Source organism: Lycorma delicatula, chromosome 3 (assembly GCF_047948215.1).
Source record: "Lycorma delicatula isolate Av1 chromosome 3, ASM4794821v1, whole genome shotgun sequence".
NCBI classification, from domain to species: domain Eukaryota; kingdom Metazoa; phylum Arthropoda; class Insecta; order Hemiptera; family Fulgoridae; genus Lycorma; species Lycorma delicatula.
In genome coordinates, this window is record NC_134457.1 from 76,794,775 (window position 1) to 76,822,656 (window position 27,882).

At 28.1% G+C, this 27,882-nt stretch overlaps 1 protein-coding gene across 1 annotated transcript in view; it reads left to right on the plus strand.

Annotated features, from left to right (window-relative positions):
- NaCP60E (Na channel protein 60E) overlaps nucleotides 1-27,882 on the plus strand; it is a 934,708-nt gene that overhangs the window by 793,527 nt on the left and 113,299 nt on the right. Inside the window, exons 12-15 of the mRNA XM_075359144.1 lie at nucleotides 6,556-6,726; nucleotides 11,202-11,395; nucleotides 13,137-13,242; nucleotides 15,469-15,594. Of these exons, the coding sequence (XP_075215259.1) occupies nucleotides 6,556-6,726; nucleotides 11,202-11,395; nucleotides 13,137-13,242; nucleotides 15,469-15,594 (597 nt within the window). The remainder of the gene's footprint in view (nucleotides 1-6,555; nucleotides 6,727-11,201; nucleotides 11,396-13,136; nucleotides 13,243-15,468; nucleotides 15,595-27,882) is intronic.

Sequence of the window (27,882 nt, forward strand, 5' to 3'; positions counted from 1 at the left end):
AATTTCGATTTTTTAACGGGTGCGACGGTGTTTGGCGTGGCGGCTTAACCAACACAGCTACTGTTACTTTATGTGTGACGAGACCGACTGCACCTGCCTCGACTAAAAAACTTGACTAAAAATCATAAAATAAAAGTAATTAAATTAAAACAATAAGAGAAACGAAGTACGGTCACCTTGTAGTGGTGTTTGTCGGGTAACGCTAAGAACCAGGCAAAATACATTTTTAATCGTACAAAGAACGGGTAACCAGTTATAAGTAATATTTTTAAAATGGAGACCGGCTGTTTTGAAACCCACATTCTTAGATCACTCAAAGTTTTGAATCCTGTATTGACCAAACTATTGCTCTGAAGAAATTACAAAACACTGATACTTTTATAAATTAACAGGCTTTAATTTTTATTAATCATTATTGTTCTAACAAGCATGAGTTTAATTAACAAAGACGGGTCCAAGGGACAGAGCCCTCTGGCTTGACGGGAAGAGCGAGCGAAGCGTTAGCCGTGACCGACTAAATCTCCTGACTGCGACGGGAAACGCAAGCAACCATATAGCGTGGGTGAAGCCGTCACGGGGTTGATAGAAATGCATTATAATTAATTAATTTAATGAACAAAATTTTGCATAGAATATTTAAATGTCAATGAAAAATTGTTAGCTCATACAATTATACCCATTGTAGGAGATGTGCGTGTCTTATTTTATTTATTTCTCATCCCATGTGCTACACACAGCTACTGGCGACCAAAGTTACACGGGAAATAATTGTCACATTTGGTGAAGAATTGGGAGGAATTCTCAACTACGAAGGAAAATAATTGCGGACGCAACTATTCGAGCTGCGATGAATTTTCCTTCAAATGTTCAAAGATTTGACTTACGGTGGATTTTGTGAACCGGTAGTGGCTGGTAGATTATTTTCATTTGTATTCCAGATTTACCGCAGTGGTGAACATTTTGACATTTTTGAAAGTGATGTTTTCAACATTTTTTATTTTATAAAACAAACTGCTAGTCTTGGATTTGCCAAATTTAATTACAGTAGGTTTACCAGTTCCTGAAAAAAATTTTTTTTTGTTGAGATCACAAAATGACGTCCAGAAGAAAACAAAGCAAAATAGAACTCATGTAGATATGAACTTTTTTGCTCATTTTGGTATCCTAAATCATTTCCTGGAGTTAGGCAAATACGTCCTGGAACATTCCGTATAAAACATACTGAATAAACAGAAAATCACTATTTTGTATATATATATATTTAAAAAATGCAAAATGTATCACATCAGAATCCTAAAGAAGGATGTTAAAATATCTCATAAACTAGAGCTTTTGTAGTGAACAATTTTCTTTTTTTCATTTTCTCAATAAAACAATTTTGAGAAACGTTTATAAAAACAATATTAAAGTCATCACATCAAGGCATCACTTCAATTTTCAAATAAATATAACAGTAGTTATAAAATAAAAAAGTAATATGTGATTGGTTGTAAAGCATTACAAAGATTAATGATTAATGAGAAACTATTTATCTTTTTTACCAAAATTAAACTACTGTTATTTTCAAAATGAATAAATACCCTTCTGTATTTTATTAACAAGAGAAGTAAGAATGATAAGAGAAGAACGCCAACTCTTGGCTGTTGAACCATTTTGTGATGCGCTGACCAGTATGGATGAACTTCTGTGTAAACAGGGCCTTCATCATCCTTCTGCAAGTGGTCCAGAGCTTTGCAGGTTCTCAGATGGTCTGCATCCATAGTTTCGTGGCCACAGAGTTAGCATGTTAGAGAGGTCAGAACTCGTATGCGATGTAGGTACGAGGCCAGATAGTCATGTCTGGTTTTTAATCTAAATGCAGCAACATTGACTACTCAAGGGAGGCTACAGGTTATAGGGTCATATGTAACAAGGCTCTCCCACTTCTTGCTGCCACTGATTCTTTGCGGTTTTCGCCAATCCATTTATTGACTGCAGAGTTTATTTGCACTTTAGCTGAGTCAAGAGATGGAGTGCTGGATGGCTGAGTCAGAGAGTTTCCCAGTTTTGCCAATTTGTCAGCCATTTCATTACCATATATGTTAACATATATATCTCAGCCATGTTAACATATATGGAAATGACCCATTGGAATTTCAACTGCCAGCCTTGATCTCCCAGTTCGTTTAAGGTCTTCCTGCGCTCCAAAGTTCTTGTGCAGTCAGTTACAGTGTTACATGACAAGTTCCGGATAGCTGCATGCAAATCAACAAAGAAAACTGCCTTCTGTGTGGAAAGGATTCAAGTTGGATGGCGACTGCTTGAATTGTGGAAATCTCTCCCTCATAATTGCTTTATGAAGCATCAACTCCAAGATGCTCCTGGAAGTGGCAGCAGGAGTATGTGGCTCCTGTTTGTTCTGTTCCCGGTATTGATGATCCATTTGTATAAATGTATAACAATTCCTGTTCTGGATAATCTTCATGAATGGTGGAGCGCACCCTGTTTTAATTCTGCTTCATAAGAGGTGTATTTTGGCAGTTGATATTTTAAGTTATATTTGGTTTGTGGCAGGTGGTCGAAAGAATCTTGATAGGTTTTAAGTGGTATTATATCTACTGGTGTCAGGTCATACTTCTCATATAGGTTCTTATATGCAGTGAGTGGTGCAATTTGGGTTTTGAGCCTGTTTGTTGCTTAATGGTAACTGTCTCACAGTTGCTTATACACTCTTATTGAACATTCCCAGAAGCACAGTGCTCTTTTTTCATGGTAGACATGAAGAGGCTCCATTTCTGTCTGAGCTTCCATAGCTGTCACTGGATTGGATTTAGCAGCACCAGTTACTAATCTCAGAGCACTGTTCTGGAAAGGTTCATCTTATACGCAGTTGTGAAGCTGGTGGTGACTATCACTTCGCTTCTGTATTCCAGGATGTCTAACATATGTTTTATATGTTGTCATTAACACTTCCTGGTTAGCTCTCCATTTGACAGCAGTGAGCCTTTTCAGTAGATGAGTCCTTTACATTGCTTTTCCTATGCATTGTTCGACATGTGGTTTCCAGGTGAGTCGTCGGTCCAGGATTACTTCCAATTATGTAGAAACGTTGCTTTCTTCCAGTGTTTGACCCTTGTAGGACAGACTTATTGTCAGTACTTTTATGGAAAGAATGAACAGTTGGAATGTAGTTTTTGTGGTATTAATAGTCATAGTGTTGTGTGTTGCCCAGATTTCAAGATTCAGCAATGCCTTATTGAGGTATTTTCCTAATGCATTTACATTACTACTAGTAAACCAGATGAGGAGATCATTTGCGTACAGGAGGGCTTCAACTCCTTGTATTTCCCAGATTGTATCTAAAATGTCATTGATCATAATGGTAAATGGTGTACAACTCAAAACAGCACCTTGTGCCATACCTTCCTTTTGAATGTGGAATTTGGAAGTATTGTGGTTGTAGTGCACTCAGATTAATCTTTGGCAAAGAAAAGACTTGAACCATTTGAATAAGCGTCCAGAGATATTGTACATGGCCAGCTTGTGATTGAACATGGTGTGATTGAACACCAGACAGTATCATATGCTGCTTTTAGGTAGACTAAAATCGCTACTGTAGACATCTTTCTGTAGTATCCATCTTTGACTTGTGTAAAGTAAACAACATGGTCCATAGTGCTTCAATGTCTGCAGAAGCCAGCTTGAGCATTGTCAATGATTCCATGTATTTTGATAAACTGGTTTAAAAGGTTGACAACCATCTTCTCTGCCACTTTACAATAAGAACTTGTTAGGGATATAGGCCTGTAGCTTTCAGCTAGACTAGCATCTTTACCATTTTTTAATATGGAGATAATTTCTGCCTTTTGCCATTGCTGTGGAATATATCTCTGCCATGTCAAGTTTATAGTGCTAAGTAGGGTTTCCTTATCTTTTTCCCCAAGGTGGATTAGTAGTTCTGGGAATATTCCGTCAGATCCCACTGCTTTGTTTGGCTTAGTTAGAGACAAAACATTGTCCAATTCCTGGATGGTATAATCAGCTTTGAAAAGTTCCATGGTTTTCCCATCATGACATAAATTCTTTGGATCCTTTAGAAGTGTTTTTGCTACAAATTTGTCTCCTTTTACATGGCTAATATTGTCATAATGCTTACATATTGCATTAGCAATCTCTGAGATCACTGTGGGATTTCATGCCACAATGTAATGGTTGTTACACTTTCTGAATATTATCTTTATTTAGACGTGATATGTATCGATGCACTTTTACTCCATCTTTTTAATAGTTTAGTGTGGACAAGAAGCTCGCAAAAGCAGAACACTTGGTGCTTATTTATTTCCTTCTGTAGTTTCATTTGGTCCTTTCTAAGGGTTTCACTGGCTTTCTAAGCCAGTGAACGTCTTCACTGGCCTTGGTTCTATCTGCTTATAGTGGCTTTTGTCTCATGTTTTCTTGAGATCAGTAAGTTTTGAAATCCAAAAAGGTTTGAATTTCTTTTTTGACCCTGGAGGATACACTCACCAGCATACCAGAGGATGGCTGAGTTTAAAGCCACAATGGTTATTTCAGGAGAAGCTGCGATCACAGAGTCAGTAAGAGTTTTATATTTATAACAGTCTGCCTTTTTAAAGTTCCAACATGGGGCTTGGTTTTCATTGTATTGCACTTTTGTTGTGGCCACCATGACTAGAAGTGTTCTGTGACCATATCCACCAGCATCATCAAACAAGAGGGCCTTGTTTTTTCAGATGAGTGTGGGTGGATAAAAACCAAATCAGGTTGTGATAGTTGTCCTGAATATGAGAGGAAGATAGCTGGTGTATCCATCACATCCAGAAGGATATTATCAATTATCTTTTCAACGCACTTTCTAGATGTCATCAGTCTTGAATATTCACATTTTGGAGAAGGGCTGTTCAAGTCTCTAACAAGAATGGTATTTGATTGTATGTTTCTCTTCAGGGCTTCATAGGAAGGACAATTTCCTGGAAGGTTGTACAAGCTAAACACTGTGAAGTGTTACCGATTTTTCCATATGTGTAACATGACTAGCTCCAGTGTCTCATTTTCTTCCATCTCGTGTATGATACCGCATTTTGCAATCAGGCTACTCCATACTCCCACTAAGATTTCTGATGCTATTTGGCAGGATCTTTTAAGTGTAGTCACAGCATAACCGTTAATCAGGTAATATTCTGGGGTATCTGTAGCAATCCCTGCTTCAACAATAAAATATACATCCACATCTGCCTGGGAGATGATTCGTTTGAATTAAAAAATTTACTGTCATTCAGGCCTCTTGCATTCTGATAAATAATGCGGAGGCTATTATCAGAGCTTTGAGAAGAACTGATTTGGTCGAAGTAAGGAGCCATCCTAATTTAGTCAGCACATTTTAAGGTGGACCTCTTGTTGATCATTTAGATTACGGAGGGAGCACCATGAACTGGCGATCAACTTCACCCCCCCCCCCCATTTTATAAGTAAATTATTGGTGTCTTATAGATGTAAATGAGTTTTACAGTGTTAACTGTTAAAATATATTTAACATTTAACAATATATAAATATTGTATTATTATCATAAATATTATAGTTTTATATTACTTAAATATATAAGATTTGCTTTGTTACTATACTTTGATTTTTATTAACCTAATGCATTAAAACAATGATAATCATTCTACAAATATTTATTTATTTATTTTGAGTACAGAAATAGTTTATAAATCATATCTGACTGTATTAATTTTAATATTATTTTTATGGGATATTTTTAAAAGACCTATAAATTGCTTTATAAAATACGTTAGTCATTGTAACTGATATGTCTAAATGTATGGTATTGTAATTGACATGCAATTTTAAGTCTAGGATTTTTTTTAATTGCTAAATGACAACTTATCAGAATATATCAAATAGAAGAGCTCATTATTTATAACTCTATAATAAACTGGATCTTGGTTTGGACATGTAGTATGTTTTGTCATTTTTACTCAAGTATAAATATAATTCTGAATTAAAGATATTTTTTACTTTTGGTTATTTCCCTTTCATAGCTTCCAAGTTAAACCTCCTTTCTTGTTTTCATTTTTTAACAAGAATGATCCACAACAGCAAGTGAACCCATTTGATTATTGATGAATTTTGTAATGTACAGTTCAAATCAATTAATTTTTTTTAAAGTTAATTAAAAGGTATTTGATTATAAATGGGAATTATATATTTAAGATTGGAAATTTTTATTATGTTCTTTGTTTATTTTGGTTGATAAAATTACTTAAACTATGGTTATTCTAAACAATAAACCAAACTACATATATTTTATAAATACAACATTTTTAATTACCTAAAATAGTTTTCAGCTAACCTTACGACCATCTTCAGTGGCTCTAACGATGAGCCACTGAAAATACTTTCAAAAGTACAAAAGGCATTTTGAAGTAAGTTATTAAATACATTGAATTTTTCAAATTTGATTCTGTTTATTGTTTAAAGGATTATAATTTTAAATAACCATGCATTATTACAAATATTATGATAATCATTTCAATATTTTAAAAATATATTTCTAGGTTTTTACATCCATCTTTACACTGGAGTGCACACTTAAACTGATGGCGCTGAGTAAAGAATTTTTTGACTGTGGCTGGAATATATTTGATCTTATTATTGTCTCTGCCAGCCTTCTAGACCTCTCCTTTGAATTGGTTGATGGACTGTCTGTATTAAGAGGCTTAAGACTGGTAAGTATATTATTTCTACTTAAATTTGTTTATCATATTTCCTAATAATTGTAACAATCAATATTTTTCCATATTAAATATTTTGAAATCTATGTTCTTTTAAAACAATAAATAAATACTAAAAATTGAAAAACACTACTGCCAAAAAAAAAACATTGCTGATAAATATTGCTCTTTAATGTAGGATAATGAAAGGGCATGCAGATGAGAATTTTATATATAGTATAATCTTTTATTCAAATTTTTGAAATTTACTTAAACACATATATATATATATTATATGTGTGTGTAAAAAAGTAAAATAGAAAAATAATTATATTATTGACATTTAAATTTTAATTTAAATTGTAAATTTAAATGTAAATGTAAATGTAAATTTAAATTTTAATACAATTTTTTTTATTACATGGAAACAAAATGACAGTTAAATTAAAATAGATTTCTTTATTTAATATTTTTTTTTTATTTTTATTAATTAAAATTATATATTCAAATCCAGATATATTATCTTTTATTTTATATTTAATAGATCAACCCTAAGTACACAACAATTGAAATAGAATGACTTACCTTATTTCTACATAACAGAAGAGCATTCGCGAATTGATTCACATCATCAGCTGCATAGATACATATATATATATATTTTACAAAACCATCAAAAACTTGTAATCCAAGACAACACACTGCCCATTCACTTATAATTTTATAATAAAAATATTTTTAAATTAATTAAATTAAAAAAAATTTTTTAATTTAACTTATAATTTAAAACCATACAAAATTGTATACATAAGAAGTATTATTACATATATTACTCATTAAATGTTTTATTATGTAATAATTTGAATGGTATTTACAAAATTATATGTAATGATTGTGACCATATTTATATTGGTAAGACCACTAGATCCTTTAAAACCAGATTCATGAAACATTTTAGAAGTTATAAAAAAGGTAAACTGGATTTTTTGAATGTATCAGATCATTTTTTTTTTTTATCATCCCTGGGCTGGATCTTTGCAATTAGTATAACACAGCACATAGGAGTGTCTATATAATCAAACAGGCCTCCCTGCCTACTGGCTACATCTGGCATGACAGGTCGGCTCACCAGTTGGATCTTTTCTCCATGCCTGCCTCTAACTCCCAGAGTAAAGTAACCAGGCCCGACTATCTCATTCTTGGGCCCTACCTCAGAAGCTGGGATTCTTTACACCAATGCCTCTAACAAAGACACCCCGGAAGGGGCAACCCTGTCGGGACTCAGCCTTTTTCAGCAAGGGGTTGTTTTTATCAGATCATTTTGATTAAAAATAAACACACAGTATCAGATATTCAGACAAACTTAAAAATATTAGAAATTAAAAAATGCAACATGGATAGGAATAATAAGGGTTTTGACATTTTAGAAAGGTATTATATATATATATAAGTATAACAATAAATTTAATATGTTTAACCTTCAGTCAGAATACAAGGATGACAGTATTTTACAGGCTGCAGTAGATAGTACCAATATCTGTTTATGTAATAGTTTTGAGTAATGGATCTTTATAAGGTAGTAAAGTAAAATTAATGAAATGGCTAGCACATGATTTTGCTTTGCTTAAATTTTTGTTTTTATTTTAAAAATTTAAATTTTTAATTATTTTATTTTTATCTTTGTTTTGATTACATTTTTACATTTTAATTTTGATTTGGTTAATTTTAATTAATTGATGCTTGTAATTTTAAACAATTTTTTATATTTTATGTTTTTATCTCTTATTGGGATTATAATTTTAGATTTTTAGTTTAATAAAAGGTTTTAATTATTTGTATGGTTTTAAAAATACGATAAGTTAAATTTAATTTAAAAATTAAAAAAAAATGTAATTAGTTTCAAAATATTTTTAACATAAAATTATAAATGATTGGGTGGTATGTGATCATGGATTACAAGTTTTTGATGGTTTTGTAATATACATATATATATAGATAGATAGATAGATAGATAGATAGATATATATATATAATGTATCAGCTGATGATGTGAATCAAATTCGCGGAAAGTGTTTCTGTTATGTAATGAAATAAGGTGTCATCCTATTTCAGTTGTTCTGTACTTGGGATTGATCTATTAAATATAAATTAATTTGTATTGGTACAGAGAAGTATGGTCATCAAAAGAATTGCTTTTAAAAAAAATAATATTATCTTTTATTTTTTAAGAATCAAACAAAATAGCCCTTCTAGAACAGAGATAACTCATGAATGGGTTATCATAAAAGAATGGGTGGGATTTAAGGCATAAATTAAATTAAAAAACCAAAGTACTAACAATCACATTGCTTTATTTTTCAAATTTTCCATTTCAAATAGTTTTGTTGCATAATCAATAAATTAATTTCAATGTGCATGCCCATTGTTATCTAACAAATGTCTGACCAATATTTAGTTTCTGTCCATACACTATATAACATACCTTTTGTTATGATTGCAATTGTTTCATTATTATGTTTTCTTAAGAAAATGATTAATTTAAGATTAAAATATTTGTACATTATCAGTTTAGTTTCCTACAGAAGTTCACTATACAAAGAAATATTTCAATACACAATTCCTTTTTTAGATATGACATTTTTTTTTACATTTCTTTCATTTAAAAATGAAAAAAATATGCTCAATATGTCAAATAAAATAATAAATTGAAGAAAATAATTTCAGAATTTGAAAACTAAATTGACTGGAAAACAAACCTTAATAAAAGTTTTTAAATCTTCTAACACATAAATTAATCAGTATTTTAGAATCTTTTAAAGCTTTTGTAAGTCTTAATAAAGAAATTTCACCAATTCTTTAATTTACACTTACTATTTTTTTTCACTCTCAAAATATTAAAGTAATCAAGTACAACAAAGGAAAATAGGAACATAGAAAATAGATATGAACTTTGTGAATTCAGGATTGATAAAAGTGATAATGTGATGAGGGAAAACTTTTGTGAAATGATGACAACAACCTATAATGTAATGAAATCATTACATTTTTCATGATTTTTCTTTTCTTGAGAATACAGGATTAAAATTCTGCACCACCCATAAATTAAAAATCAAAATTACATTTGCTTATTTATATTTCATCCAACAATCTCCTACTTTACTTGTTTTTGAGATAAAATTGTGTTCAACTACTTTTATTACTTTTATGTTATAGTGCTACCAATATTTCACCTAAATTCACTTTTATTCAAGAATTAAGGTATGAAATGTGAATTTAGATAACAAAATTCTGATTTTTTTTTTGGGAGGTATTATAATAATAATAATAATCATTAGCTTAAATAAGGTATAACTATAAAAGCTTATTAAAATATAATGCCATCAAAATCTTCATAGAGGTGGTCAATGTGTCTGAGAAACTGCTCTCCATTCTTGCTGCAGTTTTCTCTCTTGTCTGACAGTAATCAACCTGCAATAAGTGGTCAAGATTATGATCTGTAAGTTTTAAGGATCTGAATCTATGAATGGCTTCTTCATTTGAGTTACTTGAATAATTATTATATTTGAGCTTATTATCAAAGCTAACATTTAATTGCATTTAATATTGTGATTCATCAGATTATGCTCTCATAATTAGTTTGTTATTGGTGAGACAGCAATATTATTTTAGTTCTTAATCCAAGTAAAGTACTGGTAGTCTATTCCTAAATCAATTGTCATCAGTTTATAATTACTAAAAGACTGTAATCATTTACCCTTCCTGCATATGATTAGTAAAGATAATAGTATTTGTTTTAGATTCAGAAGATCAGATAACAAGAAAATCAATCTGAAGTTCAGAGATTTTTGTAGTATCTAGAAGATAATTTAAATATACTTATATATTAAAAGGAGTTGGACATAGAGAAGTTCTCCAAAAGTTAAACTGTATGCCTGTTAGTAAATAATTAATTAAATAGTTCATGTTTGTCAGATGTAATTATTGTCCATTGTGATATATTGGCTCTTTATGGCTATTATCAGCATTGTTTTTGATAAACTTTGTGTTTGACAAATTACTTGTGAATGCAAATTACTTTGTCATTTTCTTATGTTTTGATAAATGAGACATAGTGTCAGATGAAGATTAATCAGGTGATGCAAAATGTTCATCCACCAGCTTCTCTGATTGCTTCTCAACCTATGAGATATATTGACTCTACCTACTTTTGACTTCTGAAGGTCCTGTGATAGGCTTGGATCATCAATCTTAAATAAGAACTTGGTTCAACGTTTGTTCAAGTACATTAAATGTTAACAGTAGCTATATGTTTCTGCATTCTAACTTTTTATATTTAAAATCACTTACTTGGTGACTTTATCTTTTTTTCCTGTTAGGAAAAGTTATTTTGTAATTAATTTATAATTATGAAATTATTCCCTATCCAAATTTATTTAAGCTGATCATTATAATGTATAAATTAATTCCTAAATTTAATTGTTATTTTACAGTTGCGAGTGCTGAAATTAGCACAGTCATGGACAACAATGAAAGTACTTTTAAGTATCATCATTTCTACAATAGGTGCGCTAGGTAATCTGACATTTGTTCTAGTGATTGTCATCTATATATTTGCCGTTATTGGAATGCAGCTTTTTTCAAAGGACTACACACCAGAAAAATTTGACCCTGATCCTGTCCCAAGGTCAGTTATAAATTAATAAAAATTATACTTTATAATTATCAGTATAATTACACTTTTACTGATTGATATAATTATAATTATCATATAATGATCAATATAATTACTGAAGATAATTATTTTATCTTCATTGTTACTTAATTTACTTTACTTACAAATTTTTATTTTTTTTTTGCTTTATTTAGTATATGTTATCAAAGAGAAATGTAAAAGTATTGTGTAAAAGTATTGCTACCTTCTCTGATAAGGGTTCATTAGAGTTGTCATAGTATATAAATTGTATCTGCATATTTATTGTACAGTATTTATATAGGAATATATAAATACTCCTGCTCACCTATAATCCTATATATCCTATAATATTCTATATTTTCTTTAAATTTCTCTACATTGTGGTGGTTTTTATATCTTTTATAGAACAGTTGTATACCAATTTTTTGATAACTCATAGTAAATTCCATAACTAAATAATGATTTATTGTGAAAATGTAATTGGGGTAACTGTGGCTAATTGGGCCATAGTCTTAAGTGTAGGCTGAGGAAGATATTAATGAGTTAACCAATAAGATAGTTATCCATATACTTCATATCTGTATTCTATAGTTATATTCTTCATATCCATTATCAGTTATCCATATTCCTCCTAACATATCCTTCTACCCAGACAGGAGAATGTGTTCCATTGCAGTTTATGATTTTCATTACTACTAATAATCTGTTTTTCCTGTATTTTACAAATACTTTCTTAAACTTACTTCATTTATTTTACTAGTGTGAACTGGTGGGTTTATTTTCAATCATAAATACATTATCTTGAAATTTATTTTTTGATGAGTTTTTAAATAAAGAAGTTAATATTTTTTACAAAATGTTTTAATGCAAAGAAATTTCTTTAAAATTAGTCATTATTTTACATCTAGTTATCATAAATTAGATAATCATTGAAAATTTATCAGTATTCCAACTAATCATATTTCTAAAAAAAATTAAAGACACTGTTAGAATATTATTAATTTACTGACCACTTGCTATCTACAGTTTATATTGAAGTAAGCATTCTAATATTTTTAATAATTTTTTAACACAATTATTGGCAAAGGAGTTCCTTAATAACTCTGAAAATATATTCTATTAAAATATTTCCATATATTTTGAAAGTGAGTGATTTTTATTTTTATATTTTTGTTTAACATTTTATTCAAATTTTCTTATACTGATGAAAGTAAATACAAAACAACATTTTTTTTTATGTTGTTATCCTCAATCATTCTTGTATTTTACATTTAATAACTTGAAAATAATTCTATTAATAAAGTTTCACTTTCAAATTACATGCACATATTCTTCTAGAATATGTTTCAAAGCTAATTACGTAGTTCATTCTTTAGTGGAGTGTCAGTGCTACTGATAACTCCACTGACGAATAAGATCCAAATTAAGCTCCTAATTGCCCTGGAAGAACAATTTCCATTAATTTAAAATAGAGTTGTGTATAATTTTATTGCTTTAAAGTGTCATCACATTTTGTCCTGTATTCAATAAAAAAATGTTATATTTGGAAATTGAGAATCTTAAGTTCAAAAACTTTTTAAATACGTTAGGTATATCATTAAAAAGATATTCCAAACAGTAGAAAAGGTAACAGTATGTTTACTTTTACCATTTTATGTTGATTTATTCAACATTTGAATATTTTTTTTTTTTTTTTATTTCATGAATTCCAAATTCTTGATTTCTGTTGTAGGTGGAATTTTTCTGATTTTTTCCATTCCTTCATGATGATCTTTAGAATATTATGTGGAGAATGGATTGAACCATTGTGGGATTGTATGCGTGCTGAAAAATTAGAGGTATTGTTATTATTATTTACAACCTATTTTAGTTTTTATTCTATTATTAAAACATAAGGATTTTTGTGTTCTTTCTAGTTAATAGATTATTGTCACACTAAATAATATAATTTTTTAAGACTAATTTTTGTACTCCAACTTTGTAATTTATCTATATTTAAAAAATTGTTTCCATATGTTGATAATTTTTCTGTGCCACATCCATTCTTTTCTGGCATCCATGGTGTAACCTAGGATTTGAAAGTGTCACATGGATACTATAATTCAAAAATCTATTAAAGGGGAAACAATGATAAGTGCAAATTTTATAATTGGTGAATTAATGTTAAGATTCAGCTCTGTCAGGCTTGAAAAATGATCAAGGTTAATTAGAATATAAAAACCACAATTACAACCTAAATAATAGAAATCAATGGATCTCAGTAGTTCAAAAAGACTTAAAAGAAATTAAAGCACCTGAAGAAATAGTACAAGATAGACTAACATTCAGAATACTGGTACAAGATTGCAAAGGTTTCTAAGAGAAGCAAAAATAATAAGCCAAGCTTTTGTCTTGTCCAAAGAATGAAGACAAAAACAAAATGAAAGAATGAAGAAATATTGGATGATCAGGAAAGAAAACACTCAAAAGTAAATGAAATGAATGTAAATTGCCACTTTGTGTGGTCCTCCATCAGCCAAACTCAAAAAGAAGGATACAGAAAATATTGAAACAGAAATGACTTCAAGAAAAGGAATAACAAAACAAAAGGATTGTTTAGATTTTTAATAATTTATAAAAACTGAACATCTCTACAACCTTAGGTGAACAATATATTATTATATTAGTGTTAGTGTAGGAGGGAAATATATGTATATGATAATTGAAATATAATTACTCTGTAAAAAATAATAGTGTAAAAAATAAATTTCTGTGAAGAGTATATATGCTTAGCAAATATGCTAATTGCAGTAACCATACCATTATAGGCAGTCATGCATACATATAAATCACAAGTTACTACCAAAAATCCTATAGCCATCTTCAAGAATAACAAGCATCCCATATCAAGCTTATATGTGAAATAATGAAGATCAAAGTTCCTGTTAGGTAGATTTCATAAGAAAGCTACCTATTGTAATGGGTACCATGTTTCGGCTTCCGGAAAATTTTGACATATCTTCGTGTTTCACATCCCTCAGACCCCAAAACCACCATCAGCTCAAAGGTTTATATATATATATATATCATTTTCTTCTGAACATGATAACTGCTGTAACTTTGCGCCAGTCACTTTCAAATTGTTCCTTAAAAATAACTCATCCCAAAATCTCGGTTGAGTTCTTTAACGGCCAAAATCGGACATGACTGTGACAATGGGGGCTTTTTTGAAAGAACAAAATATCGATATAACTTTCTTATTAAGTAAAATATGGAATTCATTTAAAAAAGTTCCTATTGTTTTTTTGGATGTGGGCCTAAAACTTATGTAAATAACGTTTTTTGATATCACCAACCATTGGCCCAGAGGAAGAAAAGAATGGGGTTTTGAAGCCAAAAAAATTATACCTTCCTTAATAGGCAAAGTATTGGATCTTTTTAAAGTGGTCGTTAGTCCCCTAAACAATACATAAAACTTTTGTCTGAAACAATTTTTGATATGACCTACCCTTAGGGCACAGGATGACCAAAATATTTCTGGAATTGTAAGAAGACGGAGCTTGTCGTATGCTAAACATGTGAAACTTTTCTTCACATGCAATCATTGTTGTATTGAGTAAGTTTGAAGTTTTTATTAATTTTAAGGTGGAGATCTTTTTTATCTCAGGTAGCACCGGTGAAATCTACCTCCACCTTCTGGCGTGCCGAAAGGAATTTTTTTTTTAATATCCTGTTGCTTTTTTTATTATTGTAGAGCCAAATATTCAGCTGAATATCAGCATACCAATACCACCAAAATTCAACTGTTATACAGCTTACAAAAAGACAATTCAACCCAGAAACCCAACTAATAAATGATATTATTTTTAAATGTGTTTTATTAGTAGATTTTTCTGAAATATTTAATTTTAAAGAAGAAAGGTAAAAAATTCCACCATTTAGGTTGAAATATTAAATAATAGAGTTCAGTAACATTTTTTTTACTAAATGGATGGAGGGATTGTGCTTATAATTCTTATAAACATAAAATTCACTCCGCTATAACAATTAGTATAATAGTATTATAGTTTGCTGATTCTTTTTAGGGCCCTGGTACATGTTTTGCAATCTTCCTTCCTGCTCTGGTGATGGGAAATTTTATGGTACTTAACTTGTTCTTGGCTTTGTTACTAAACAGCTTTAATTCAGAAGAGCTTAAATCTAAAAAAGAGGTATTTAAAATATATTATGTCATATTTATTTATTCTCATTTTTTAATTTTATAATTCTGCTTTTGAATGACTTATTGATATTTTTTATATATTTTTTTTACATGCAGTTAGTCTTATTTATAATTAGGAGTGAACTTTTTAAAGTGTTCCAAATAATGTAATTATAGAAAGAGGTTACATTAAATAATAAATATATTAACAATAAAAACAATATATATATATATATATATTGAATAACATCAATAAGATTTATATTATATAACCTTTCAGGACTAGTGAATTTATCCAGGTTATATAATAGTATAATAGGTTATATAATAGGTTGGGCTAAGTATTCATAAAATATAACAGTAAGTAGTTTCTTTAATAATAATGAATTATGGTAATAAATGAATTACATCAGATGATGTAAGAACACTTTTATTTTCAAAATTTGTAATTTTAAAGAATTAATAAATATTTTTCCTTAATTAAAAAAAAATATGGAGGGGTTATAATAATTATATAAGCAAGTCTTTTTTAGACAAAAATATTTTTGGAAAATAAAAGTTTTGTTAACAGAACTTAATTTTTTAACATCTTTTTTTTATCCATATAATCTTAACATGCATTATATTGAATACATCAAACACTGGCAACATAACACTTGATTTATCTTAGCTAAGCACTTGCAACAGGATACACATAAATGCACTGGTATACCAAACACAAAATTAAATAGTACTACACAATTTAATCAACGACACAATCTAAACATAACTAAATATTATAAAAATAACCTACATCATACTTAATATCATCCTCAATGAATTTCTATACTATAGATGAGAATTATACTAGATTATTACAGAATCACTAAAAATGGAACTATAGTTACTAGTTTACGTTCCTCAAAATAGATAACAGACAATGATAGATTGCTCAAAAAAGAAAGTATCGATAATACTGACATCTTTGGTCTTTTTTAATCAAATTTGAGTCATGTATGTTATACAGTCTTAGATCATAGTCATATTTATTATCATTAGGAATTTATTACCATAAAAGCTTATTTAATCATATAAAAAAATCAATTTCTACAGTTTTGTCCTCAATGGCAGTAGAACTTATTCAAAACTATGACTTCTGAAACAATAAACCAAAGCAAATCTTAAAAATATAATACTTTACTAACTTACTTCAAAATATTTTTATACACACTTGTTATTTACACCCTTGCGTCGCTGTTTTTACTGACACAACTTTTTTTTTTAATTAAGCAGACACATATTTAGTGGAACATGGTCAAAAAATTTGCTAGACTTAAATTATAATTGTTATTTAGTATATTGTTAAGATGTGGTTCTTGTTTTTTTGATGTGAAAAATACTACAGTTATTATCGGCATTGATAGTTTTAGTATGTGGTTTGTCTCTATGAGATGGTTGGCAAATACTAATTCTTTTGCTATGGACATCTTCCAAGTGTTTATTGTATTATTCCTTTTAAACTTACAACATTCAAGTCATTATTAAATTGTTTAAAATAAACTAATTTTAGTTTTATTGGAAATGGTTTATTATTATTAACTAAGAAAGTAGCTCATAAATTTATAAGATCTGGAAATAATGTGCCCATAAGAAAAACAAACAAAATTAAAAAATTAATCATTACACACACAGTATAATCTCCAAACATAATAGTCAAAGAATGTATAAAACAAACGGTTTCATCTGCACAATGTTCTGTGATCAAATGGCATGCAGTTTTAAAAAGATAAAAACACTGGATACTTAAAAACTGTATTCAATCCTATGATTGGTTGGCAGCAAGTCACCAAAGTCCATTACCCTGAGCCTTCCTTTTCAGCTCGACATAGGTTGCATTTCTCGTTGTCCCCCACCAGAGATCCAAATGGGAGACTATTTTATCTCTGGAAAATTTAACTGACGAAGACTCCATAATGCTTGCTGTTACTTGGGGTATCCATAGATCTTTAATCCACTGGTTTCCTGTTGTCTTGTGAATTCTACGTCATTGGCCATTTAGCTCATTTGCCTTTAGAAGACATTTCTACCACCTAGGACAAGAGAGTGCCCTTCCCTTACCAACTCATCTGTCCTCTTAGAAAGGCATTGGGACGTGGTAGGGGTTAGACTCCTTATTCCAAGTGTCACTTGGTCCCTGTATTCATTAGCTATTTTAAGTACAAAACAGCTAAACTCTATTTATTTTAAAATTGGTTGATTAGTCATTTCAAAAGGTAACTGTTTTAAATAATTTCATTGCCAATCATCATGGAAAAAATCGTAGCAAATTTATAATTTACTTGTGATAACAAGAACGCGTGATGAAACTGAGGCTCAGAATAATGATATAAACTGTATCAGTGATTTACTACAGATAGTAGGTCATTGTATTACAAGGTAAAACTGTTGTGTCTGAGGATGTTTATAAAATAATCAGTGCTAAATGGTTAGCAGTTGATATTTACTATTCATTAACCTACATAATACCAGCTGTCAGAATTGTTCAGAGATAATTTCCCTGTAGTAATATTCATATTTAGTATACTCATAAAATATGGCGAAAAACTCAAAAAAGGACAAGAAAAAACACGTCATAATATATTCCTTTGTACTTTACTTGCTGATTCTAGTCATCTTACTACCTTCCCAACTAATGAAACATACATCATTCTACTGCTAGCAATATACTGTATATCACCAATACAGATCAGATGACAACATTTAAAATTACAAATTTAAATATATGCCAGTGTATTAATATAAACTTATAAAACATTTTACTTTTTTAACTACTTTTAACTTACTGGGCTGTTTTTGGATTTATTTCTTTACATTATATGAATTAAATTAAGTCCAAAACTATGTATAATAGTAGAACCACTTTGACAATTCATGAATTAGATTGTTATAGAAATAGTCATTATCTGTAAATTAAATTTGAAATTATAAAATTTACCACGATTCAATTTTTAATACATTAAGATTCTTCTTAACTTAACTATCAATCTGGTAGAACGACTTAAATAATTAGAATTATAATATTGTTATTGAAATCTAAGTTGTACGCGAAATAACTTCTTTTTAATTTAAATTAACTGTATAATTAATTTATCATTAGAACTTTATTTTTTAAACAAATTGAGGATTCAATAACATGATGTTAAGGTAACAAGATCACATAGAATAACTCAAGTTTGAAATCATGTATCAACACCCAATTCATAGAACGACAAGATATTTTTATTCATTACTAAACCATGATTTTTAATTTTTTATGATTTTTTATTTTTATGATTTTTATTTTTATTTTTTATACATTTTTTCAAATAAATTAAGACTCATTAGCTTGATTTTAAGATTGCTACATTTTAAAATAACTGAACTAAGAAGGTAAATATCAAGACCTTTTTTCTTATGTCGTAATAGTAAACCTTCAAGTTATTACAGAAATTAAGCTGGGTAATAAAACTCAAATGTTTTATTTTTGCTTAAAAATGGTAAATTTCTGTGAAAGATAAATCAAGACAAGATTCTTTTATTTTAAATCACTTTATTTTTAAATGATGTTTTTTAGTATTGATATTAGTTTCATTTTCATTAAAAAATGTATTAATTCCTCTGCAATTTAACTGTGACAACTGCATTCTGTAATTTGAGATGCAGTAAGCAGTGCTACCATTTTAACATTAAAATAGGAAACCCTGAATTTGTTTTAAAAAAAATAAAGTTGTACAGTTCATGCAATTTTTATATGAAATGTCTTATTACTGCAGAAGTTATATTTAAAAAAAAACTATATTTTCATTCTTAGTATTCTAAGTGGGCTCACCAACCTGATATCAGTTTACCAGATGCTTAAATGGTTAAACTAGTTTTATTTTTAATTTCTTTATTCAGTTTATAGTTAATTAACATATAATATTCCAACAGTTTAACTGAAAAATTTCAAAATGATCAACCAACTTACATAGTCAAAGGCTGCTGAATTAATTTTTAACTTTGTATTCTTGCATAAAAAACTGCTCTATACATATAGAGTATATTAAATGCTCTTGAGCCCATTTATTACAGTATCCTTTTCAAGTAATGTATTTTGGTTCTTGTTTATTATTACTTTTATTTATGTTATTTATTTAACCCACAGGCTGGCATAATGCTTAATTTGTCATTGCAAATCAGTTGTTTAACAGTTGATTTTCAAAGTCGAAGGTTCTGATGTTCAAATCTTAGTAAAATTTAGTTGTTTTTGTACAGATTTAAATACTAGACAATGGATACCAGTGTACTTTGATGGTTGGGGTTCAATTAACCACACATCTCAGGAATGGTTGGCCTGAATCTGTACAAGATATATCACGCATATCATATATATCATCCTCATCTCATTGGGCTGTGGACTGTTGCTTATTGTTCATTAGTTTCTTTTTCTTTTTTTTATAAAACTGTAGTTTCCCCATCCTGGCAGCTGGGACTCAGTCTTTTTGTTTTTGCATGCCATGCCTCAAATGAGGAGTTCCCAAAAGAGAACTTCCACCAGGACTCCGATCTTGATGCCTCGCCTCTAATGGGAAACACCCAAAGGGATCCCCCACTGAGATTACAGCCTTCTATTTCCCCCAATTGTTCACTAGTTGAACAGGCTGCAATGTACACACTAGGAAAAAATAAAAATCTTTTATTTATTTTTATTTTATATTATTATTTTTTTATTCTCTCTTCAGTAACTTATAGGCTTACACCCAAATAATATTATATTTTTTTTATGGACTAGATATTCTCAAAATATGAATTTATATCAATTAATATTGGGAAAAAATGCTCTCAAACAGTAATTTAAATAGCCCTAAATAACAATAAATAATGGATAAAAGAAAAACAAATATGCACCAAAATAGTTACATTATTTTGAAAAATGGGAAGGGTATGTATTTTTAAAAATTGCATCAAATACCTTTTTAACACTGCACATCAATCTCGACTTCATTAATGCAGTGCAGTTTCATTAATTGTCTAGTCCAAGCTTTGTAATCTAGTCCTGTAGCAATTTAAATTCTCTATTGGAAGGGTTATTTACATTTTTTTTTAATCTTTTTTACTTAATATTTTAATTTCTTATTTTTAAAACTGTTTTCATAAATAACTTTTATTATTATAATTTTTTTTTTTTTTCTTAAATATGTTTACCCAAAAGTATATTTTTGCATGCTGAATTCAAGTTCATAAATTTAAGTGGATATTGTCAGTTTAGATTTTGCTCTCAGATAAGAAAACTATATTCTGATTATGAAAATCTGTATAATTATGAAAATGTCTTAATTATACAATTACAATTTGCAGACATTTACTTAATTATAATTAAGACATCTTTTCTTTTCGTTTTTTTTTTTTTTGTATAAAAAATGTTTTCCTTCATTAATGGTTTTTCTTGATAAATAAGGATTTACTCTAATCTTTTTTTTTTTTTTTGATGATTGATGATGCATTTAGTTCTTTAATAACATTCTGATTTCTTTGTTAAAACATAATCTTATTTTCATTTTAGATTTAGATTTTAATCATGTTAATATATTAAAAATTATAGTTAGTAGTCCTAAAGCCTACATTTCAGTGCTGTCTTTCTAATTACAATTCCTTCCTACTTATAATACATAAAGCCTGTCTGTTCACCCTTCTAGTGTCTACATAAATTTGCAATAGAATACTGATACTTTTCATATTGTGTATTTGTATAATACAACTATGATGATTTATTTATTAAATTTTTTGTGTTCTTTACTTGGTATTGTTAAGCGTTTAGTCATTAGGATATATTATTTAATTTATTGCACAGTGAAAGAATTTAACATTATTAAAATGAGCTGTATAAAAATATATCACAAATAAAACTAATAGCATTGACACTAGTGTATCTCTTCCCTAGAAAAAGTACTTATGATGGTAGATACTAAGTGATATCTTTAATGCAATTAATTTTTTGAGGTTTTTCCATTTTGTTGACATAAATGTTGAAATATTTCCTCAGATTTGTAATTTTAATTTCATTAATTTTTTGAATATCCATAATGTGTTAAACAATAGATGCATGATCAACATCATCAATGTCATTATTAGAAAATAATAATATTTCTTTTAAAAAATAAAATGATTTTTTAAAAAAAAGAATTAAACTAATGGTGGTTTATCTTGAATTATTAAAAAATAGAATCATAATTTCAATTGCTAAAGATGAAAATATTGCTATTGAAAAATGAAACTAAGTCAAACTCATTCAGATATGTTCTCTGTTCTATGTGGGAATATGTAAATGGAATTTAGTAGCATATGAAAAATGCCATGCTGACCAGGATTTGAACCTAGAAACCTTGAAAGAAAGATCCAGAGATGCTACCACTATGCCATTAAGATCGGCAATTAGGAATTGAACTCCCCGATTTTATTTTTAGACCTATTATACAGCTCCTTCATTAGTTGAACTAAAAGCATGTTCATTTTGATAGTGAGTAATTGCAAAATTGTTTAAACAAAGATGTTTATCTATTACATGCATATACTACTTCATATTTAATGATTTTTCTTAACATTAAACAAAACATTTTTTTATCATTTTTCTTGTCAGTAAATATAAGATTTGAAACAAACATAAAAAAATATATAGAAAAAATGTAGAATAAAAAATGTGTAAAAACTTCTTGTTTTATTATATAACTGTGATTAATAGTTAGTTAATCATTAGACCAGCCCAGTGAGCTAGCAGTGGTATATATGAAATAATTATGTTTTTATCAATTAATGAAAACAGCTATTTCATTTACCAATATTGTTGTTATAGAGTCTTTGTTATAACTTAATTTCTGGGTGTTTGCATGTGGGCATTGTATTTTTTTTTTTTTATTATATTACTATTATATTGAATTCTGAATTACTGCAATAAGGTTATTATTTCATAAACAGTTCTTTTAAATGATTTGATAAAATTATTTCATTTAAATTCATTTACAGCTGATTATTAAGTATAACTATTTAATAAGTATAATTAAATATAATTATTATTGAAGTTGTGAGTATATTAATATAATTTTATTGTCAGTTAAGTACTGATTTATTTAAGTAATTAATTCTTTAAAAAAATAACAATAATCTTATAGACAGTTCAAGCAATACTTTAAACATTGTGGAAGTGTTTATTAGAACAGTTTAGACATATCCACAAGTAATCATTACCAATGCCTGTCTCTAATGACAGCGAATGTGTTCATTCCAGTTTTTGTTTGATATGAACATAAAAAACTTTTCTCTTTTTTTTCATTAAAAATATATTTTGTTTTCCCCAAACTTTTGGTTGTCAGTAAAGTCATTGATTCTTCCCTCTATACAAGAAAATATTTGTATTAATTAGCAGATAGTGCTTGCTTAAATTTAATTTAGAATCTTCATAGAAATGTTATTTAGCTTTCGATTAAATATTTCAGAAGGGTTGCATAGAAAGAATTGAAAATGGGTAAGTTATGTGTGTTAGTTCAGTAATAAATTGGTTTGTACAATTAGTTGTTATTATATATATAGCCTGCCGCTGCCACGGAGGAAGATGCTGAGGTGGCTGAGATGAAGGCATTGTGGTCACATCATGTTCAAGTGGCGTCACGTGCTTGTAGCAGATGCAGTCCCCTCTCACAACGACACTCCAAATCCCCTTCCTCACCATTTCCCCCTCCATCATCCATCAATCAAAATGAGGTACCAGTTGAAAAAAGTCACACTATTCATGTTTTTTTTATGTTACGACAGAGTTCAGTAATTGCCTTTATCTTATAACACCATTTCAATATCATTTTTAGTATCAATTTTATTTTTATATTCAATAAAATTATGTTTAAATTGTAATCATGAAATCCATGTTAAAAATATGGATGCATTATCAACTTCTTTCTCAAATCTCCGTTCTCTTAAGTAAGATATTTTCCTTCATTCTTGTATTTATACCCTATTCATTATCCACTTTAAATTATTCTTACCTTTGGTAGAGATAATATAAATGATTCAATATAGGCAAGCAGTTAATATTCTCTGAGTTAACTTGCTGCATATTCAACTTTCAGCTGAAGCAGAATGGAATTCCTAATCACCCAATCTTAACTAACTGACAGGCATCTAATTGCCTTCAGTAAACACACACACACATCTAACCACCATAAAAAACCATAAAAAATATGTAACCACTCAACATTCCTGCTAGGCTATGATTTCTGTCAAATAAAAGCATTAAAATCAAATTCACCATGAAGTGTGAATATTTTGAATTAATTTAAGATACTGACACATAATTAAAGACATACGTAAAAGTGAACTTCCTAAACTGCTTCAGAAAATAGCAAGAATGATGGGAAAGGTGTTTACGAAGTCTGAGAAAGTATTTGAAAGGAGAGCTAATGTTAATATATCTTTTACTATAACAATCTTTTCTTAATTAAACATTCCACCTAATTTTTTATCACATCTTGTAATTTTACTTGTATCAAATGCATAATTTATTACAAACAACTTCTGATACGTTTTTATTAAAAATTTGCTTAAATCTATTTCATTAAAAGATTTTAATAAATTATATTACTTCATCTGACATTTTTCAAGTTAACCAGCTAGTATTTATGTCATGCTACCTTGTAATAAGCCAGGCAAATACAAGTGTATCTTTTGATCCAGTATAGAATTTTTGCTTGTTCTGATTAATTGCTAATTTCCTTTTTTATCTCTTGTTTTTGTTTTTAAGCATTCAGATTATATCATTACAATAAAGATCACTAAAGATACTAAAAATTGTAATCATTTACAGATAATAGTTGTACAAAATTCAGTGAAGTAATTTCTGCAAAAACTTTCTGAAATTAATACTCTAGTTAATTCATAATTTCTGGTCAGAAATAAATTTCATTGGATTATCACATCTAAAACTATGTTCTGTAAAAATGCTTTACATTTTTTCTGTTACTTCATTTTTTAATTTTATTATTTAATACAATCATGTGTTAAGTATTTTTGGAAATACTTATTTGAAATGGTGTTATTAGAAAAAGAAACCAGGTGTGCCACAATCACAGCTGCTACTAACAAGCACGCTACTTCAGCTTCAAGGAGATAAGCACTTATCCTGTCTTAATTGTACTTTGCATTACTTTAAAACAACTATTCATGTATGTATAATAATAATAATAATAATAATCATAGTTTGGATTTTAAAAGTGCTTTTTCAGGTCAGTGGAGAATAAGACAAATTATTATGTATGTTGATAAATTCAGTTTATGTAATTTTCACTTCATTAAATTATGAGACCTGATTACTAATATGAATTTTAAATATCGCTTTTTAGTAATGCATATTATTTATGTATTAAGTTTAAAATATAAATCTTGACAAAATTGCATTTTTTAAACCTTTTTATATGTTAAATATATTTTCTTTAAACTGGCATTAAAAAGCTATTATTATCATTTAAAAAAAGTTAAAATATATCTCGTTTTTATACTTCTAAAAAAATATCTTGTAAAACAATTATATAATTTTGAATAATTCAAATATATTAGAATATCCAGTTTCAAACTACTATAATAAATAAATTCCTACTTAATATGTTTCTCTCAGAAGAGAATTGTTCACTGTTTAATCTGTAGCTAAAAGCATTCATTAGTAGTTTTGCACTTGTTTGATGTATGTATTCATTGTGTTTTTATTGCAGTAGGTATTGTATTTTTTGAGTGTAATAATCTAATAGCCCCCTAACTGATGACTTTGGGGATTTAAGTTAATAACTTTAGCAGTTACTTATTTTTTTGTAATTAATAACATTATTTTGTCATAAAGGTCTTCTGTAATAATTAATATTAATAAATTTAAATCTACTAGCAAATATTAATTAACATAATATGTTAACTCAAACCACAATCAAATAAAATGTTATTTTATAAATAACATTATTTATAATTAGTTTTACATTAAGATAAATTTAAAAAATAACAAATAAATAAAAATCGCAGTATGACAACTAGTTCTGTTTCTTTTATATGAAAACATTTTATGTTAAGAAAAAAAGTTATGTAGAGAATTGAAACAAGTTTTACAATTTTAAGTTGTGTTTTTTTTACATACAGACATTTATTACTTTATCTTGCAAAAGCATAAAGCATAACACTATTTCACAAATGGGCATATGTTCTATTTTCTACAACCAACTCAGTTTAATAAAGTTATTGAAATAATAAATGAAATGTAATGTCTCATTTTCATTTAATCATTTAAACTCCACATTAAAAATAATTTTTATCTTTAATTGGTGAAGTTTTATAAAAAAAATGTAAATAAGAATTATGAATTTTGAAGCTCATATTGAAATATTTGCAGAATTTCACTTTTGCATAGACATCTTTTTTTCAGTATTTCAATTTGTTTTAAATGAACTTATGATTTTAATCCAGGTAATACTTCATAATATATTCTTTAAGCTTTGTACTTATTCCATATTCTCTACTTTGCATCTGTATTTATGTCACTATTAGTAATATTAGTGAATAAAGAAATTCACTATTTCCTGGATTAAATATTCAGTTCTTCTCCTGGATTTAAATATTTAGTTCTTTCCTGTTTAAAGAAATTATCCAGGAAAAACACTTATATTCACTACCAGTAAAGTTCATCCATGGATTTTAATATCAGAAAGTTTCAGTTCAGCCACAGTTTTTTATTTTTATCTTTATCTTTTATCTTTACTAAGTTCACTATTATTGTTTAGTACAGTTTTTACCTTTTCAATTGATAATTCCTGAAGGATGAGAGAAGATTATTAAAGTTTATATATATTTCCACATTTTTAATAATTAGTTATTTTGAGATGTTTGATAATTAAATACCAAAATTAAAAAAGATCATATGAAATACAAATATAAACTAAATGTACAATTTTATTCCAAAAAACTGGATGTAACATGATCCACGCAATGCAAACTTAATGGTATAACATAATGGTATTTTCAAACAAAGCATAAAATTATTTAGAAAATAAATTCATAAGTGATGTGAGTGCTTTTATTTGAAAGACAACTATAAAGGAATACAAATTATTTTCATCATGATAAATAATTCCAAGAAATCTGCTTATGCCATAAATTTGTTTATTCACACTCGCTCAAATGTTATAAAAATATTAAATTAAATCGGTTTATACAATTACAGAATTCTTAAATTTACTGTATTTTAATTATTGTCACTACATAACTTTTGATGTAATTTGGGTAACAAATTTAAGTAACTATCTCTATTAAATAATCCACTTTTGAATTAACCAAAATTATATAAAATAATATAAATTAGAATTATATAAATACCATTATATCTTGTTCATTGACATAACTGTAGCAAAATTTACATTACCATAGCATAGCATATCTTATCTGTTTTCTTTGCATTTTCTAGTTGTCAATTTAGTCTAAATTAGTTATTTTCTTCTACATTTTTTATTTTGAATCTTTTAGACATCGCTTCCTGGGTAATAAACAGATTATATAAAATATAATAATATATATATATATATATATATGTGTATAAAAGTATGTAGAAGTGCCAGCAATTGACATAGGTACTATAAGATGTTTTACTACTAATTAAACAATTTTTCATTGTGGTTAGTCCACTCGGTTATTCATCTACATAAATTTCCATATTTTATTTATTCTATATTATTATTTTATTATATTCTTGTAGCAATTTGAAAATCCTCAAAAATAATCAAGAATGTGATTGCTATTTACATTTTTTTTTCTTTTTGTAAGAGGCATAAGATTTTCAAACTGAAAGTCTTGTAAAAAAAAAAACTAATTTTTTTTAGTGAATTGTATCAACACAAACAGGTTTTCCTTTTTTGTACCCTTTAAAAGTTTTCAATTTTTTTCTGTTTCTTTCAAGTTCATTTTATTTAAGAAAAAAAATTATTACAAAATAGAATATTTTTATCAAATAATAAACGAAGTATAGAATAAAAAAAATGTTATATTTATAGCGTTAGAGCTGAAAAAAATTGTCTAGCATTAAAAAATATAAATCCCATAAGATTTACAATATATTCAAATAAAGCTGGCTTTACAACAAAAATAATTACTTTGGTGTTAATGTATATTAAATATATTCATAAATAACCTGAAAGTATACAATGTTGAATAGATTAAGAGATTCAAGAACTGGTAGATGATATATGCAATCTAATAGACCCACGTTATTAAACAGCACACCATCTCC